Source organism: Equus przewalskii, chromosome 26 (assembly GCF_037783145.1).
Source record: "Equus przewalskii isolate Varuska chromosome 26, EquPr2, whole genome shotgun sequence".
In the NCBI taxonomy this organism is placed as follows: Eukaryota; Metazoa; Chordata; class Mammalia; order Perissodactyla; family Equidae; genus Equus; species Equus przewalskii.
This window is the reverse complement of record NC_091856.1, coordinates 6,531,984-6,549,643: the sequence shown is the minus strand read 5'-3', so window position 1 is coordinate 6,549,643 and position 17,660 is coordinate 6,531,984. Positions and strand designations below refer to the sequence as shown.

The 17,660-nt window shown below is 41.9% G+C and overlaps 1 protein-coding gene across 8 annotated transcripts in view; it reads left to right on the top strand.

Moving 5' to 3' along the window:
• Nucleotides 1–17,660, top strand: part of ERP44 (endoplasmic reticulum protein 44) — a 76,362-nt gene that overhangs the window by 54,681 nt on the left and 4,021 nt on the right. For 4 of the 8 annotated variants that reach the window (XM_008518003.2, XM_070595275.1, XM_070595277.1 and 1 more), the window contains exons 6-10: nt 684–799; nt 3,637–3,694; nt 5,504–5,617; nt 9,101–9,212; nt 10,185–10,326. In XM_008518003.2, the coding sequence (XP_008516225.1) occupies nt 684–799; nt 3,637–3,694; nt 5,504–5,617; nt 9,101–9,212; nt 10,185–10,326 (542 nt within the window). Of the gene's footprint in view, nt 1–683; nt 800–3,636; nt 3,695–5,500; nt 5,618–9,100; nt 9,213–10,184; nt 10,327–17,660 lie in introns of all 8 variants that reach the window. The other 4 variants (XM_008518002.2, XM_070595274.1, XM_070595276.1 and 1 more) reach the window with 1 other exon arrangement.

Here is a 17,660-nt window from a genome sequence, read left to right as displayed (position 1 = left end):
GGGTCAGAGACGACAGACTTTATGCTCACATCACAGCAAACAGCATGAGCACATTTGCATTTCTTTCCTTGCCCCCCCAAGTTCTCTGGAGGCGACACAGAGGGCGCAGGTGGATGCCTGCACGTGCAGTGGGTTGTGTTACAGGAGAACTCTGGGCTCAGGGAACTTCCATCCCAGCAGTAAGCCTGCTCTTTGTCCTGGAGGGAGGCATTGCCTCATTCCCCCGTGTTGCTGCTGGAGCAACCCTGAGAAATGGCCTGGGTAAAGAGCAGGCAAGGTCTTGCATTTTGAGTATACCTAGATGTGGAGGAGTGTGAGAGACCCGTGGAGGAGTCCACCTACAGTCACATGTTAGGAACTGATGTACCATTTTAACCCTTTCAGATTTAGTTACCTTATTTAGGAAGACTGTCACTGATTAAATAGTTATCTGTTTCTTGCGATTTTAAAATACAGTGCTGGGAGGAAATGTTCATAATTACATTAGATTGTAGTTAAGATTGTTTTCAACCAATGTAATCTTTAATAGTTTTGGACGAGGTGTTAATATTTGGACGAGCCAGTATGCATTTATAGATAGTCATACTTCATTTTGAGATAATTGAACAACAGCTGGGTAAATGAAGTAACATGTTTATAGAACTATCTGCGTTTGTAAAATAATTACATACTTTATCTTGCAGCGCAGCAAAAGAAATATCATTGGATACTTTGAGCAAAAGGATTCAGAAAACTATAGAGTTTTTGAAAGAGTAGCAAATATTTTGCATGACGATTGTGCCTTCCTTTCTGCATTTGGGTAAGTGTCTTAACTGAGAGAACGTTAGCGGTCGGCTTGGCTGCGGGTTCAGTTCTTGTGGGTGGTCCTTTTCTGAGGATGGCCTCTCCAAAGATTGTCCCAGTCCTTTAAAGTCACCAGCCAGTCTTTCTACCTATCTCTGACCTCTTTTTAAAAAGAGTTTAAAAGTCTGTTTATTTTTCTTTCTGTATTATATTCTATTTCAGAATGTGGGTAAGAAGAAAAGAATGAACATATTAACACCTAACTCATGCTTTCGTTCAGCTCGTTTTCTGACACTGTCCTGTGTCGTGAAAAATGCTAACCTGTGGGGTTTCCAAACGGGAGCAGCGCGGTGTCTTTCTTAAGTGGCATGAGCTTCATCCTCTTGATCCATCGCGGGCGCTCACCGCCTTTTCTTCCATCTCCCCGTCTCAGAGGAACAGCGCTCCTTTCCAAGGCTCACCTCTTTCCTTATGTCCTTGTGGCTGTCCCTTCAGAATCCTCTGGGGCTTTGATCCGTCAGTTGTCCTTGTTTTCTTTCTCATGTTTTCAGCCTGATGCTTTTCATGAACTACTTTTCATTTCCAAAAACATGCTTCTCTCTTTCCTGACCTTTCTTTTCTGTCTGTTAAGCTATAGTCTCATCTCTTTCTTTTCATTCCAAAATTTTTTTCAAAGATTAGTTTATGCTTGGCTACCTTGAATTTCTCAAACTCTAACCAGTGAAAAAAACGCTTAACCTCTTGGAAGCTCACTCTCACCTCTGTTACTCTAATGAAACTTCTCTCTGCACATTCACAACATGACTTCTTTCCCACTTTCTGTTTTTTTTAAGCTTCAGTGCATGGTTGTGTATCCTAGTTAGGTTTTTTTTTTACTTCTCTATTTGAGTCGTCGCCACAACATGACAACGGACGGACAGGTGGTATGGGTTCTACAACTGGGAAACGAACCTGGGCCACAGTGATGAGAAGGCCAAATCTCGACCACCAGACCATCAGGGCTGGCTACAAAATGACTTCTTAGTTACCAAATCCAGTGGCCCTTTTTAATCCTCTTCAGTTTCTCTGGAGGACGTGACCCTCAGCTACCCTGTCCTTTTTCTGCAGTGTCTACACTTACTCTATGTCAAATCTCCCTGGTTTGCTCCTTACCTTTCTCACTTTCTGACTTTATCTCCCACTTTTTTCTTTCTCTCTCAAAATAGAATGATTCTTGTGGTTGTGCCCTTGACCCTTTCTTCTCATTGGAGGTTATCTCCACCATCCTTTGACTTCAGCAGTATTATTTCTCTCTTCTCTTTGGCCCATGACTGTGAGACTCAGTTGTGGTACCTATCTTGAGTAGAGCCCAGATTTCTGGCACAGCGTGTCCTCTCCATTTTGTGACCTTTGTCGTTGTTTTACTGCTTCTGTAGATTTTGTATGTGTTTTATTGTAAACATTATCAGTGTGTTTTGAGGCTCACTGTACGGAGTCAATAATGAAGGAACTTCTTCCCCAGGCTTTTCACATTACTGCTTTCTCACCACACAGGCCACCTTGCTGGTCCTCACACTGCAGGCTACTTCTGCTACATAGCCTTTGCCCTTACTGTTCTCTGTATCTGAAGTGCTTCTCCCAGATATCATCTCATCAGAAATATCTTTCCTGATAACTTTATATAAAATAGCACTACTATCATCCAACTTGTCATTCTTTATCCAGTTATTTTTCTTCATAGCACCTTTTTTTTTTTTTTTTTTTTTTTTTGCTTGAGGAGGATTTGCCCTGAGCTAACATCTTTGGCAATCTTCCTCTATTTTGTATATGGGTCGCTGCCACAGCATGGCTGCCAATCAGTGGTGTAGGTCCGTGCCCAGGATCCAAACCCATGAACCTGGGCTGCTGAAGCAGAGCACGCCAAACTCAACCACTAGGCCATGGGGCCAGCCCCTGCACCTTTTTTTTTTTTTTAACTACCTAAGATAAATGTATCTACTTGTTTGTCTGTCTTTCCCTACCACAGTGTAAGCTCCATGGGAGCACAGGCATTGTCAGTTTTGTTCACTAGTGTATACCCACTGCCAGGACCATACCTGGTACAAAGGAAGCACGTGGTAAATAGTGAGGGAGTGAATGAATAGAGCGTGTTCTTCCTTTCTGTTCCACTGTTATCTGTCTAGGTTAGCATTCCTTGCCCCTGTTCTACTTTAGTCAGAAGATGCAGATAAATCGGTGTTCAGTTGATCCAGATGTAATTTAGAGAGAGAAAAAGTTACCCATTTGACTTAGAATTGTTGTAGAATTCACTCAGCAAATATTTATTGAGCACCTGTTATGTGCCAGCTACTGTATTAGCACAGGAAACAACAGCGAACAATAAAAACATGGCTTATTTATGAACTATATTCTAATGATGTGGATTATTTCAATTCGTCTATTTTTTAGAAGTTTTCATTTTAAAAAGTAGAGAATTTATGGTTGAGTCTGACTTAAAAGCAAATAATGTGTTTTTGTGATTGGTCTATGTGACCACGTCAATGACCTTGGTCCCCAGTTACTGGACACAGTCTGGGGTCAAAACTAGCTTTTTAGTGCAAAAACTGCCAATCCAAACTTATAAAATACTGAGTCAAAAAAACAGCTATTAAAATTTTCCTTTAAAAAAATCTGCCTTGTATTTAATTTTTCCTTTAAATATATGCTCTTGGTATTGCATAATCTTACAAGTAGGACAGATGATGGACAAGTATATATTTCAAGTTGTTATAATTCATAGATTGCAAAACAGCTGGCCAGTTCTGCTTCATTCAGGTATATTACTGCTATTGTTTTTCTTACAAAGTATTACTACTGCTTGTCTCTTTCTATTAGGGCTGTTTCAAAACCAGAAAGATATAGTGGAGACAACATAATCTACAAACCACCAGGGGTAAGTTGCTATTTCTTAGGGTGTATAGTTTTAACCGTAATTTGAATACACGTCTAGTATAATCTATAGTTTTATACATGTTAGTGTTCACAGTCATAGAATTTTAGTATCGAAGGGAACCTCAAAGCATCATCTTGTGCTAATGCAAACCTTTCAAAGTAACGATGGGGACTCAGAGGCCTGAAGGCGCAGAGGCGTTTAGTGACAGAGCTGGGACTAGAGAGCCCTGGTCCCCGGGCCTTATCGGCCTGTTTTGTGTTCAGCCTGGGACCCAAATTCAAAAAACTGCTCCCATGATCTGTGATCATAGCTCATACCTGAATCAGAATAGCCATCTCCCAGGCCTTCTGGGGTATAAATTAACCTGCTACTTGCCAGATAATAAGGAGTGCTAGGGTTTTTTTTTGCTTTTAGGAAGATTAGCCCTGAGCTAACTGCTGCCAGTCCTCTTTTTGCTGGGGAAGACTGGCAGTGAGCTAACATCCATGCCCATCCTCCTCTACTTTATATGTGGGACGCCTACCACAGCATGGCTTGCCAAGCGGTGCCATGTCCACACCCGGGATCTGAACTGGCGAACCCTGGGCCGCCAAGAAGCGGACCGAGCGAACTTAACTGCTGCACCACTGGGCCGGCCTCTGGGAGTGCTAGGTTTTTAACCCTTAGCTGAGAAGTTAAGTATGTCTGAACCTAGAAGGAGCTCCTTAGGCCCAGACAATGGTGGCCACAACTAAGAGGCAAAAAAACACAGTATTTGTTATCCTGAATTGACCTAATGGTCTGTCATTGTAGTTTTTCACACACCCACAAATAGAAATCTATAGATAATTTTTCAACTTGTAGTTTTTATTTTAATGTTGTTTGCAGTATTTTGACACACTGAAGCTTTTAGCTGTTATGTAGTCACACGAGTGATGTTTTTGCTTAGAAAGCTCATTTCCTGTTCTGAATTCAGATAGGTATTTGCCTGTATTTTCTGCAAGGGCATTTCTTTAATAGTAGCTCACATAGTGGGACCATCTCTAGGTTATCTGAATCCAGTACAGTGTCTCGTGATGCCGTTTGGTTGTTAAGAGCACAGACTCTGGAACGAGACTGAGTTTTACTGTCCGGTCTGCCACCTTCCCAGGTGTCTAACTCTGGGAAAGTTTATTAGCTTCTCTGCGCTTCAGTTTGTTCATTAGTGAAAACAGCCACGATAATCATAGTACCTGCTTCGTGGAGATGTTTCGAGGACTGAGTGAGCAAGCACGTCTAAGGGGCTTAGAGCAGTGCTCGGCCACGGTCAGTTCACTCAGTTCATGCTAGCGATTATTTTTACCATCATTTTAGGCACTTCGTAAGTACTGATTTTGAGTGAATGTGGAAACAGATACTGTAGGTAATTAATATTAGAGATAGCCACCTTAGATTTATAGAGCATCTTGTAATTTTCAAGGCTTTTTCACTGAAAGTCCCTACATTTTCATCAGACATTTTCAACTCTACGGGATAGCTCAGTTAATTCATTTGGCTAATTCTTCTTTTCACAATGCCTGCCTGCTGTTTATGAAGATGCTGATAGACAGTCAATTGACCCAAATCCGAGGCAGAGTAGAAGGCTTGGACGTCACAGGCTGGATGATGAGTCCCTGAGACTCATAAACTTATCAGCTTTTCACCATCCACAACTGTCCTTCTCAGCAGTTCCATGTTTTAGTTTCTTTCGTATCCCTGGAGATTTTCTGGGCTCATACACGGCTTTAAGAGTGCATTTTGCTAGCACAGGTTAAATTTGTTTAATTTTTGTTTTTGTTTTTGTAACAGCAGTCTGCTCCAGATATGGTATACTTGGGATCTATGACAAATTTTGACGGGACTTACAATTGGATTCAAGATAAGTGTGTTCCTCTCGTCCGGGAAATAACATTTGAAAACGGAGAGGTATGGGCTTTCTAATGTGTGGCGGTGTTTTCAATTCAGATTTCCGAGAGGGCAAGCCGCCTGCACCCGTCTTACCGTTTTCCTGCAGACGTAGCAGTTGTGAGCCCCCACAGTGAGCATGGCCACACCACAGCTGTTCCTGCAGCACAGGCCGGTGCTCCTCCCCCTCTGCTGTCCCAGAACCCTCTGTTGCACTTCCTGCAACCGCAGCGCTTCACCAGGGCCTTGAAAATGAGTTTGAAAATGCCTCTCAGGTGATTCTGATACCCACAGGTTCCTGGGTAAGCGGATGTCCTTGGAAGCAACGCCCTGCAGATTTCAGTTACAGTTAATTGCACACAGTGGATAATCCTATGCCGTAAAAAGGTTTTTCGGATTCCTGTCTATCCTAAAAGAATGAAATTGTGTTCTCTTTTTCATCATAAATAATGAAAGCAGTTATCGGTTGTCGTGTCACTGACCTCAGTGAGTCCATGCGCCTAAAATAAAGCCCATTCGAACTCTCACAACTCTCACAACAACAAAACACAAAAGCTGAGAGGTTGGGGAGAAGTTTAAAGGCTGCGTCTGTGAGGTCCATCTCTCTGTTCTTTACTAGATTCGAAACGGATCTTTGATTTCACCCTTTTATTTTTAAAACCCACCATCTAAGAATGCAATTTTTAAAAAACATTTTAAGTGCAATTAAAAAAATTTTTTATGTGCATATACACTTGAAAGAATGGTATGTGTACAGCTCAGATTTTAAATATACAACTCAAGAAATTATCACAGAGTAAACACACCCATATAATCATTACCTAGCCAGAGGCTGGCAATTCCGTAAAGGGTCGGATGGTAAATATTTTAGAGTTTGCACTTCGTACAGTCTCTGTTGCAACTACTCCCCTTTGCAGCTGTGCCACAAAAGCAGCCGTGGACAAGGCGTAAGTAAGTGTGGTTGTGTTCCAGTGAGGCTTGCTTACTTGCTTAGTTTGTCAAATGAACATCCTGCTGCTTTTCTCAATTCTGTAGGTTGCAGGTATGTATGTTCAGCTGAATTACTTACGTTTTTATTGCATTAGCTCCTTTAGTCCTCAGAGGCTCAGAGAGAGTTTATAACTTGTCGTGGTTATTCACCTGCTTTGGCAGTTCTTGCAGGAATAGTTTCAAAAACAGAGTTTAAAAGAACAGACATGGAAAATCTTAAACAATTAAACAGGAGTGTCCTCCCCCCCCCATAGTATTTTGGCACATTTCATAACTCTTTAGATTTATTACCTGTTGTAACCAACTACCCATAAATCATTTAACCTGTGGAGAAAGACTTGTTAACCTCTAAATCTGGTTATGTTGCTATCCCTCCCTGAATCTTTTAATGCCTGCTTGGTAAAGAATATGTTGATGTGGACACAGGTAAACCAGGAAGCCCGATCAGCGTAACTACCAGCTACTATGTTAATGTATGTAAATTAGTTTAGTAAACTAATCGACATAAACATTTTCAACTACTGCTAATCTCTTTATTACTTCTCTCCTAATAGTTTTTAGTTCATCCATACCTTTGTTTAGTCTAATAAAGTAGTTTGTTATATTTATTTTTACTTTTAACTTCCTAGCTCTTAAATTTTCTAAAAGGTGACTGCTGAATCTTCTTTCCCAATTAGTGTTTATTCAGCAACATTCGTGTCTTCATTTATTCAGTCATAGGTTGATTGCACATTATTGTGTACAAAAATCTGCGAACAAAAGAGACCTGAAATAAGCTTCTCTGTCTTTATGGGGTTTGCAGTTCAGTAGTACACAGGTACAGATAACGTTACAAAAAGACGTGTCCCCTGCCACGTGAGGATGCTGAGAAAGTGTTCTCACGTTCAGGGGAGAAAATTCATTCCCACCTTTGGAAGAAATAGGGTGTAATCAGGGACCGCTTTCTAGGAGAGGCATTTCAGTCCAGAAACAAAAGGGCTACAAGAGAAATAGAAGTACTAATGGAAATAGGGAAGTAAGAGGCGGGGCTGTGCGTTAATGGTGAGCTTTGAAGGGGTTGATTAGACTTGGAAATGGAGATAGTAAGCAGGAAGTTGAAATCGAGACCAGGATCCTGGCCTGGAGCTGGGCTTGGAGAGACAGATAAGGGCCCAATTAGAGATGGTGAGGAGATTGTTGAACTAGTGGAAGTTGCCAGACTAGAACAGAGAAGTCCAAAGCGAGAACCATGGGGCGTAGTGGCAATTAACGTGTGGGGGAGAGAAAAAATGTGAACCCAAGAGGTAAAAAGTGAGGAGGAAGAAGTTTTAAATCAGCTTGCTAAATGATCAGTGTGATGCCGGGGCTGGAGGAGGAGAGATGGGAGTGACTGCTTATGACTATGGGGTTTCTTTTGGGAGTGATGAAAATGTTCTGGAATTAGACAGTGTTGATGTTTGCAAACCTGGTGAATATAATAAACCGCACCAAACTGTACACTTAAAAATGGTGAATTTTGTGGTATGTGAATTATATCTTAATTAAAAAAGAGGTAAACGTGATGAAAAGCTTAATAATTTATCCTGTATATGAGTGTAGCAGGCTTAAATATGGAGATAGGAACCAGAAGAAAACTCTTATCCTATAAGATAGCTTCCAGTTTCAGTTTTTTTAGGAACAGGACATTTGTGCCTTCTGCTGAGGCAGTTCCTAAGTTACAGAGAGACACGCAAAAGGATAGCTGACGGAAATAATTTTATTTTGAGGCCCTTTCTGGACTTTTTCTTATGAGTCAGAACTTACCATTTGTCAGAGAGAATGCATGATTAAAATCTGTTGTCTACTCATCACATTTCTCTTGTTTATTCTCCAATAATACAAATTTTTAATGCACTTTATAATTTTCTAGGTGCTTTTGTGTATGTATATATTACAGAGTATGTAAACATACATATATATAGTGGCAGGTATTAATAATGTTGATAAATTGTGTATGGGTTGAAAACTGGCTGTGTTATGAGGTTTTTGTCTTTTGCTCTGAATGAAACATTTCTCAGCTTTGGTAAGGTCTCACAAAGGTGGAGTGGTTTTTGCAATAAACCTTAGAAAAACCTAAGTTTGCAAATCAGTTAGATTTATTTATTGCTGGTACATTCAGTTTTTCAGTGTTATCTCTTAAGACTGAAAATGCTTATCATGTTTGCCCTACCCTAAAATCAACATCTTGATAAAGAACCAGCATAGTTCCTCCTTTGGTTAACTCATTTTTTAAAGGTCATAGCTTCTTCCACTGCCAGCTACCAGACCAGCCTAGTGGGTACTTTAAGGCCCATCGGTTCCTGCAGTAGAGTGGGAGGACATGTGGGTCCTCTGAGCACTGGGTGGAGGCAATGAGTTCCTTCTCCCACACCACTGAACCTTTTTCCCCAACTGTTGCATGTTGTGTGGGTTGGGTTCAAAATTGTTCCTACCTAGAAAATAGCTAGAACTGAATGGAGAGGCCTGATAATTGTCATTGACTACTTCTCTCTACAGGAATTGACAGAAGAAGGACTGCCTTTTCTCATACTCTTCCACATGAAAGAAGATACAGAAAGTTTAGAAATATTTCAGAATGAAGTAGCCCGACAATTAATAAGTGAAAAAGGTAGACGGATTAAGGTGTTTATTTTCATCCTTTCTTTCTCTTTGCTTCTTTCTCCCTTTTTTCCTCCCCCATTACATTCATACTGACATAAACATATTTGGGTTAAAAATGTATTGAGTTATTTCAACTCTACTCAGCCCTGGAAATCACATGTAAACACAGGGGTGGGAGGCGTTAGTAGGGAGATACTATGAAGCAGTGGCTTTTAAAAAAAACTGTGACTGTTTTAGCTCCCTCAAATCAAATAATCCCTAAAATCAAACGGCGTGAAAAGTAGGGTCATGGGGTCAGTGTTAATTTTAGGCACTTTGAGCACCTTGATACTTGTCTGGCCCCTGTCTAACAGGTAGTCCCAAAGATATTGTTGAGAGGATTTACACAGTCTGATTCACATTTAATTCTAAATGAAGGAAAGTTGACTAGTTCTCTGTGGACTTCTCCGAAGTATCAGAAAGGAATTCGAGATATCACCAGCTCTCGCTCTGCGGTTAGAGAAGAAAACCAGACAAAATAAACTGAAGGCATTGTACGGAGCCATGCCCATGTTAGTCACTTAGTAAATATTTTGGGGGTTGAATTAGATGAGAAATCACCCAGTAGGGACTGGAAGGGAATCCTTGGTGCCATGAAGAGGGTCCTGTGAGAAGAGCCCATCTGTCAGCGTCAGGAGCTGCTCCCCGCAGGTGGGCAGTCTGCAGAGCAGATGCTCGCCTACTCAAGGAAAAGGGAATTCACGACAGCATTTGCACTCAGGCTGAGTTCATGTAATTTCTAAGGAAATCATACTCCCTGCCCTAAGAACTAAAAGCCGACCTTTTTAAGTGTAATGTTTAGGTTTTAGTTTTTGTGATCTCTATCACTCTAAAGCACGTTGGTTTCTTTTAGTATGTCAGTTTGTATGAACTTGCTATCTTATGAGAACACAATCAAGAAAATTCTCATCTACCTCTCCAAATTCTGGTTCTTTTAAAGGTACAATAAACTTCTTACATGCTGACTGTGACAAATTTAGACATCCTCTTCTGCACATCCAGAAAACTCCAGCAGACTGCCCAGTGATCGCGATTGACAGCTTTAGGCACATGTATGTGTTTGGAGACTTCAGGGATGTATTGTAAGTATTCATTTGGGATTTTTTTTTTTTTTTTAAAGATTTTATTTTTTCCTTTTTCTTCCCAAAGCCCCCTGGTACATAGTTGTATATTCTTAGTTGTGGGTCCTTCTAGTTGCGGCATGTGGGACGCCGCCTCAGCGTGGTTTTGATGAGCAGTGCCATGTCCGCGCCCAGGACTCGAACCAACGAAACACTGGGTCGCCTGCGGTGGAGCGCGCGGACTTAACCACTCGGCCACGGGGCCAGCCCCTCATTTGGGATTTTTAATTACTGATATGTGTCTCAAAGATGAGCTTAAAACAATTATTTGAATATTTAAATAATTCTATGTTGGAACAGTAATACTTTGTTATTTGGATGTTATAATTTTTTTTTCACTCTAGAGTATGGTGTAAGTGACTATGGGCATTATGATATATCCCTATAGAAATTCCAGCAGTAGATGATCCTAATGCTTGGGAATTCATCTCTGAAAGAAAATTTTTGGCCTATGAGAAATTAGTTCTGAATTGAGTTTGGTCTTTGTCAGCAGGTCAAGGAAAGTAGATTATAATCCTAGGTCAGGTTAAAGGAAATTGGTGACATTGCTGCTTATTTGTGACTGTCTAACAAGAACATTAGTGGTACATTATTTAAGAGCTGGAAGATGGCTGTGGCCAGGCATTTCTAAGGGCGTACAGCCATGAGCCTTCCCAAGAGCAGATAAGCCTTCTGATTCCACTCTCAGCTGTTCACAGTATTAATAAAAATATAAACTCTATAACTACCACAGATAATTAATTTTTTATCATCTAAGATGTTAAATACAATGGTTAAAAATGGACATTTCTTCATATATGAAAATTTTAAGCAATACAGGTATTAATTCATATTAGACCTTTTTAAAATTCATTTAAGTACCCTTTTTTATGTCCAAAGATTAAATTGCAACTTATAGGATCATTTGAAGTCTTATTGCAGAATGAATTACCTCAGTCACTTTTAAATATTTCAATAGAGATGTGGTTGTTTGATAGAAGATTCTCAGTCCTAACATATAGGAGGCCTCGATTTGAGTCCTGCCTTGGGCAGGTCACTTAACGTCTCTGTTCTTGTTTCTTTACACTTAAAATACGGTTGACAGTACGACCTACCTAAGGGGATTGTAAGAAGATTAATGAGAGATGGTGCCTGTGTTATAAAGTACTAATGAATGTTAGCTGTTTTTACTTTACCTACACTCAAAAGAATACCATTCAGCCTATTAACTCATGAAATATTTACCCAGATCTTCTGTATGACAGTCACTGTATAATATAAACCAAGCGATATAAACCAATGGTTTGAAGTTTACTAAGAACTCACAACCAAGTAGAGAGCGGAGACAACAAGGTAACAGGCATTGTGTCTTATGACGTGATAAGTGCTCTGGCAGAGTTCAGCAGAGAGGTAGCTGATCCAAGGTTTCTGGAGATGTTGATGCCTAAGGTAGGTCCTAAAGTTGTCTAGAAGTTTCTCGTGGAGGTGAGAAGGACACTAGGCTTGGAGAAAGGGGACATTGGCAGAAACAAGTACAGAGACTGTTGGCTGAACACAAGTGGACAGGAGGGGGGAGTGCTGAGGGATAAGGTCAAGAGAGTAAGCAAAAGCTAGCTCACGCAAGCCCTTATATGCTGTGTTGAGGAGGTTTTACACATTATCCTAGAAAGTATGAAGAGCCAATGAAGAGTTTTAATCAGGGGATTGGTTTTTAAAGATCACGCTCGTTGCAAAGTGGAGAATAGATTAGAAGGGGTCCAAATAGAATCTAGGAGACTGTTCAGTAACGCAGGCAAGAGCTGATGATAGATAACCAGTAGACGACCCTTGAAGGAATGAATTCGCTGAATTCTGGCAGTAGCACCACAGCTAGAGAGAAGCAGGAATCTCGAGATGCTTTGTGGGTGGAGTAGATGGTCTCTTAGTAAATGGGGGAGGGGAAGGACAGCAGTGAGGGCCGGGAATCTGACGTGGACAGCTGACTGGGCTGTGACACCATTAACAGAGCCGGCGACTCAGTGCAGGAGCAGCCTTCTGGTAAAGAAAATGAGTTCCCTTTCTCGGCATACTGAATTTGAGGTGCCCGTGCGCCACGAAGGAGAAGCGTGTCCAGCAGGGAGTTTACGTGGCTCTGGGATGCGACAGTGAGATAAGGGCTGGGTCTTGAACACATGAGGCTGTAGCTGAAGTGATTGAAACAGATGCGATGACCTAGAACAGGGGTGAGAATGGAACTCGGATAAATACCAACATTTAAGGGGGGACAGAAGGAACATGTGCGAAAGACTAAAGAGGAGGAGGAATCAAAAAAGTGAAAGAAAAACCAGAAAAGAGTAATACGGTACTTGAGGGAGGGGCACTTTTAACAGGAAGGCTCAACCAGAACCTAAGGATGAAGCATCTGTTAGATTTGACCAAAAAAGGCTGTATTGCAATGAATTGAAGAGTGCCTGGTGAGGAAATGAAGACTTGATAGAAAATTCTTGCAAGAAGCTAGCCTCTAAAGGGAAAGAAAAACAGAGGGAGAGCTCCAGAGAGACAGGATGAAGTCAAGTTGTAGCTTTGGTCCCCTTCCTCCTCCCTTAGGGACAAGGAACTGAACATGATTAACTGCTTGGGGGACAGAATCCCATGGGCTGAGGCGTTCCTGAAGAGACAGGCAGCTGGGGCTAATTGATGGAGCACAGCCGTGAAAGGCATCGAGGGCGTGAGGAGCAGAGGAGAGGCAGTGCCTCTTCCTCTTCAGTGAGAGGGGGGAAGCCAGGTGCAGAGTTCCCTGGAGTTGTTTGTGGGCTGCGGTGTTAGCGACAGCAGCAGAAGCTGCTGAGGGTCCTGTCTGGTCCTTGTGTTCCGTCCGCTCTGCCTCAGGAAGCAAGATCATCGGCTGAGAGTGAGGAGGGGAGGGATAATTGAGAGGGCGGGGCTGTGCTGGATTTCGAAAGGAGGACGAGTTGTACCCAGAAATCTACGTTAAGGATCCAGGTCTCCCTGACAGCCCGGCATTTCTTTAACGTCAGTACTCCTGTAGCCCCCTTAGCGAGCATGGGAGCATTGACCGTGGGCTAAACAGAGAGGTCTGAGCTGGTTGGGTGTCCTCTTCCTCTCACTTCTTCACAGGCCTGATTCCTCACGCCGCAAACCCACGCTAAAGGAGCGAGCTTTTTAGGAGGGAGGGTAGTTGTTCTAGTGGCTGGGCTCGCTGCGGGAGCTGCCAGGCGGAGTGACTGGGCTTGGCATTAAACTGCTACCTGCCTCCTGGGTCGTTGATGAGAAGTCTTATCAGGAAGTACATTTGACCACCTCTAGTAGTGGATAAATCTCAGGTTGTTTATTGACCTCTTCCCTTTCACTGGAAACGTACTGCCCTAATTATAAAGTCTCCAATTGGTAGAAGTCACCAGAATGCTGACTCAGGTAAGGTTTACTGATCAGCCACCAGACTATCCCCAACTTTGGCTTTATTCCTAGGTATGTTGTGTTACACACCAAGGAAACCTGTGGGGAATTCCCCCCTGGCTGTCTTGAAGGTTTCTCCTCTACTTCTGAAGTCAGATTTAAAATGCTTCAGCACTTCTAATTGCACAAGTGGTCATATTCTTTATCACATGACCGAGGCCCCCTCCTCTTAGTCAGCTGGGCCAAGAGATGGGCACTGGAGCAAGAAAAGCTCATCTACCGGCTGGCAGCATGGTGCTTATGCCCTGCTGCGAAAAGAAAACAGCCAGTAAGATTCCCCAAAGAAATCTGGAAATGAGAAATGGTCCTCTCCCATCCGGTGCATGTTTAGTCCTGTGGGTAGGGAGGGAGATAAGAGAAGGGACTATATTTGAAGCTCTTTGAAACAAATTACTTCTTTAATTTCTCCCTTAGGTGCCTGATTCCCCCTTCTAGGCACTGTTCTCGCTAATATTTTTTTAATTGTAAGGAGGCACATGCTGTGTGAGCTACAAACTGAGCCTATGTGAATAGATGTTAGTGTTAAAAATCAAATAAAACATACAGCAGAGTGAATCTGACACATTTAATGGCTTGCGTAATTGTTATTGTGCTGCATGGTAATTAAGGCTTAAATGATAAGCAGTTTCCATAAATTACTATAATTACTTTTACTTTTACTTAGTAACTCAGCATTTCTGGGGTCAACTAGAGGAAGTATGGTTGTGGTCAGGAGAGAGAGAGATTTATGGTGCACAGTCTCCTCCAATGCCAGAGGGCGGCGTGGGGGTGGGTATTCTATGTGCCTCTTCCGTATCTCAGAGAAGCTGAGGTGTAGGGAGGTAACAGGCCCAGGAAGGCCACACCGCTGAGTAGTGGCGGGGCAAGGATTCACGCCAGAGTGTCCTGAACCCCCGAATCCCCAGCTCAGAACCGTAATGCCAAAGCAGTGAGACTTTCAGAACACAAACAGCGGTGTGCGTGTGAGCGTGAGATGTCTGAAGAGGCTGCTGATTAGGACCTGAAACGACATCAGATCTAGGAATGCGTAGTTTTTTCCTGTAGTTTGATGAGATTGGTGTCTTGCCGTGCATAATGGAGTAGATTTTACGGACAGACAGGAGAAGAATGGGGGGCAATTTCGGAACCTAAGAGCATCGAAAGGCAGGTCTAGATGTTCAGCAGCCCCGAGAAGAGGATAAATGATGGTGTGGTCTGAGACTGCTGAAGCGCTTCCGGAAAAATTCACCTTCTAAGCATCGTGGCCAGCAAGTACCCTACCCTTACCCACAGAGTCCTTAGACAGCTGCCCCCGGGACCCAGTGACAGGAAGAGCAGCAGGACAGGCTTCAGTCACTCCTAGGAAAATGGGCCTGCCTCCTGTAGTGCTGAGGTCCCCAACTCTGGGCTCTAGGGCATTTCTCCCAGATCACCAAGTCACTGAAAATGATGATCAGAATTCCTTAAACGGCTCAGTCTGGGACAGTGGGCTGCGGCTGGCCAGCTGTGGCATTGGTGGCAGGCTGAGGGTAGGGGTGGTGGTGGTGAGGAGATGAGAGAGGCAGGGCAAAACTAAAGCTGGGGGGGCAGGTATCTCACTAATTTAGCAGTTTTGTCATCTGCTGTGACAGTTAGCCTGCCTCCTTGAGCTTGGAGGGAGCAAACCAGGAACCGGAAAGAATGAGAAAGAACTTGGAGGAATAGGTAGAAGAAAATTTTAAATCAGTCACCGTTAAGGTCCATTTTAACGCCAAGAGTCTGGTTTTTAGGTGCTCAGACTCGTGATCCAGACTGCTTGGATTTGAATCCCATTCTGTTAGCTGCTAGTTACATCACCTGGGCAACTTGTTACCACCTCTGTGCTTCGGTTTCCTCATCTGTAAAATGGGAATAATAATGGTGTCCACTTCATAGGGTTGTTGTTAAATGAATGTGCGTATCTCTAGCTCTTAGAACAGTGTCTGATACATGGTAAGTGCTATTCTAAGGCACTTATATATGATTATTATAGGCAATAATATCTTCAGATGCAAATCGAAGTCTGTTAGACTATAAAAAAATACAATTAAGTTAAATAAAGCAGTTCTCATTTTACAGATCAGAAAGCTCAAGCTCAAAGAGGTTAACTAACTTAAATGGCAAAATACAGTGTTTTTTTAACACTGTGATACCTGGAGTTTGTACTACATTATTGTACAAATAATTGAGTTAAAAAGTTGAGTTAAAAAGTAGTGAATGATATTAGGAAGTTGAATCCAGCAATATATAAAAAAAGAACAATATATTGCAACCAAGTGGGCAAGGCTGGTTTAACATTCAAAAACCAATCAGTGTAGGGGCCGGCCTGGTGGTGCAGTGTTTAAGTCTGTGCACTCCACTTCGGCAGCCTGGGGTTCTTGGGTTCAGATCCCAGGCACGGACCTACACACCGCTAATCAAGCCATGTTGTGGTGGCATCCTACATACAAAATAGAGGAAGACTGGCACAGATGTTAGCTCAGTGACAATCTTCCTCAAGTAAAAAGAGGAAGATTGGCAACAGATATTAGCTCAGAGCCAATCTTCCTCACCAAAAAAACGTGAATGCTACTATATGTAAATTTTTAAGAATAATGAAAATACTTCTCACCTTATATGCATTTGTCAAAGCTTGTTTAATGATACACTTAACATTTGTGTATTTCATTGTGTCTAAATTTTGCATCACCTACAAATAGAGATAATAAACAAAAAAGTGTTTGGAGGGTGGGAAACACTGAGGTGTTCTAATTAGAAAAACTGTGCCCTAAAGTGTGAAAATATAATTGAATGTATCATGACAAGGTCCATTTATTTTCCTTTTTAGCAGATAACCATGTTGTCTGTTTTCTTGACAATCTCTTGTTGATTCACTGATCGTTACTTAATAATGATGGCTAGTTTCTGGCCACAAGCCGGGTAAGAGCCCTTCCGTGGTCTGCTTTCCTACCACGGTAATTCACATTCGTCCTGTCTCCCTGTCTTTGCCTTTTGCTCACAGTTCTTTCTCTCTCCTCATCTGTTGACAAGGGGAAAAAATCAAGTAAGCGAAAGATCTGTTTTGAGTGTTCTCTCTGTATTTGTTACATCTATGATTTAAATAGAAGGTATTTCTTGACTAGCAGAAGCAATTCACACTGTATTGGTTGTGATCATCTTTGGACTTTATAAAATAATCATCTAACGGGCTGTATCTTAAACATCATAGACTGTGTCTGCGTCTTTGAATTGAATGGATGTATTTTAGCACTTTGCTGTGGTGACAGTAGATGATGTCAGATTAAATTTAAATTGATCTCCTCTCAGTGTTTATCTCTGGTGCGTGTGCAATTTCTTCAGCCCCAGAGAACCTTTCCGAGGCCCTCTGTCGATACGGCTACCTGACAGTCATTTGTATTTGTAAACTGTGCATTTGGCACCTGCTGCTCTCCGCTGCATTGGAGCTGGTGGGGAGCCAGAATGGGTTTACAGTGAAGTTAGTGGCTGGCGTAGCTCAGTGGGAGTTTATTGAAGGGAAGCAGCAGCACTTGTAGGGCCTCAGGAGAGGATAAAAAGACAAAGAAACTGTAATATTAACACAAGGTAGCTATTCTCTGCTACCAAAAAGTAATGACTTAAAAGTCAGTCAGTTCTACTGAAGGAATTAAAGCGTTGGTGGACCTGCATTTTAATTCTTGTAACAGATATGAAAAACGAAGTTTCTATTTAAAATAAATAATGAATTAAAAAATACCAAGATCTCAGGGGCAGACAGACAATTCATATGAGCAGAAATATAAATTAAAAGAAACAATGGAAAAAATGCTTAATTTCTGAAGAAATGGAAATTAAAATGCAGGTGTCTTTTACTCATCAAGTTAGTG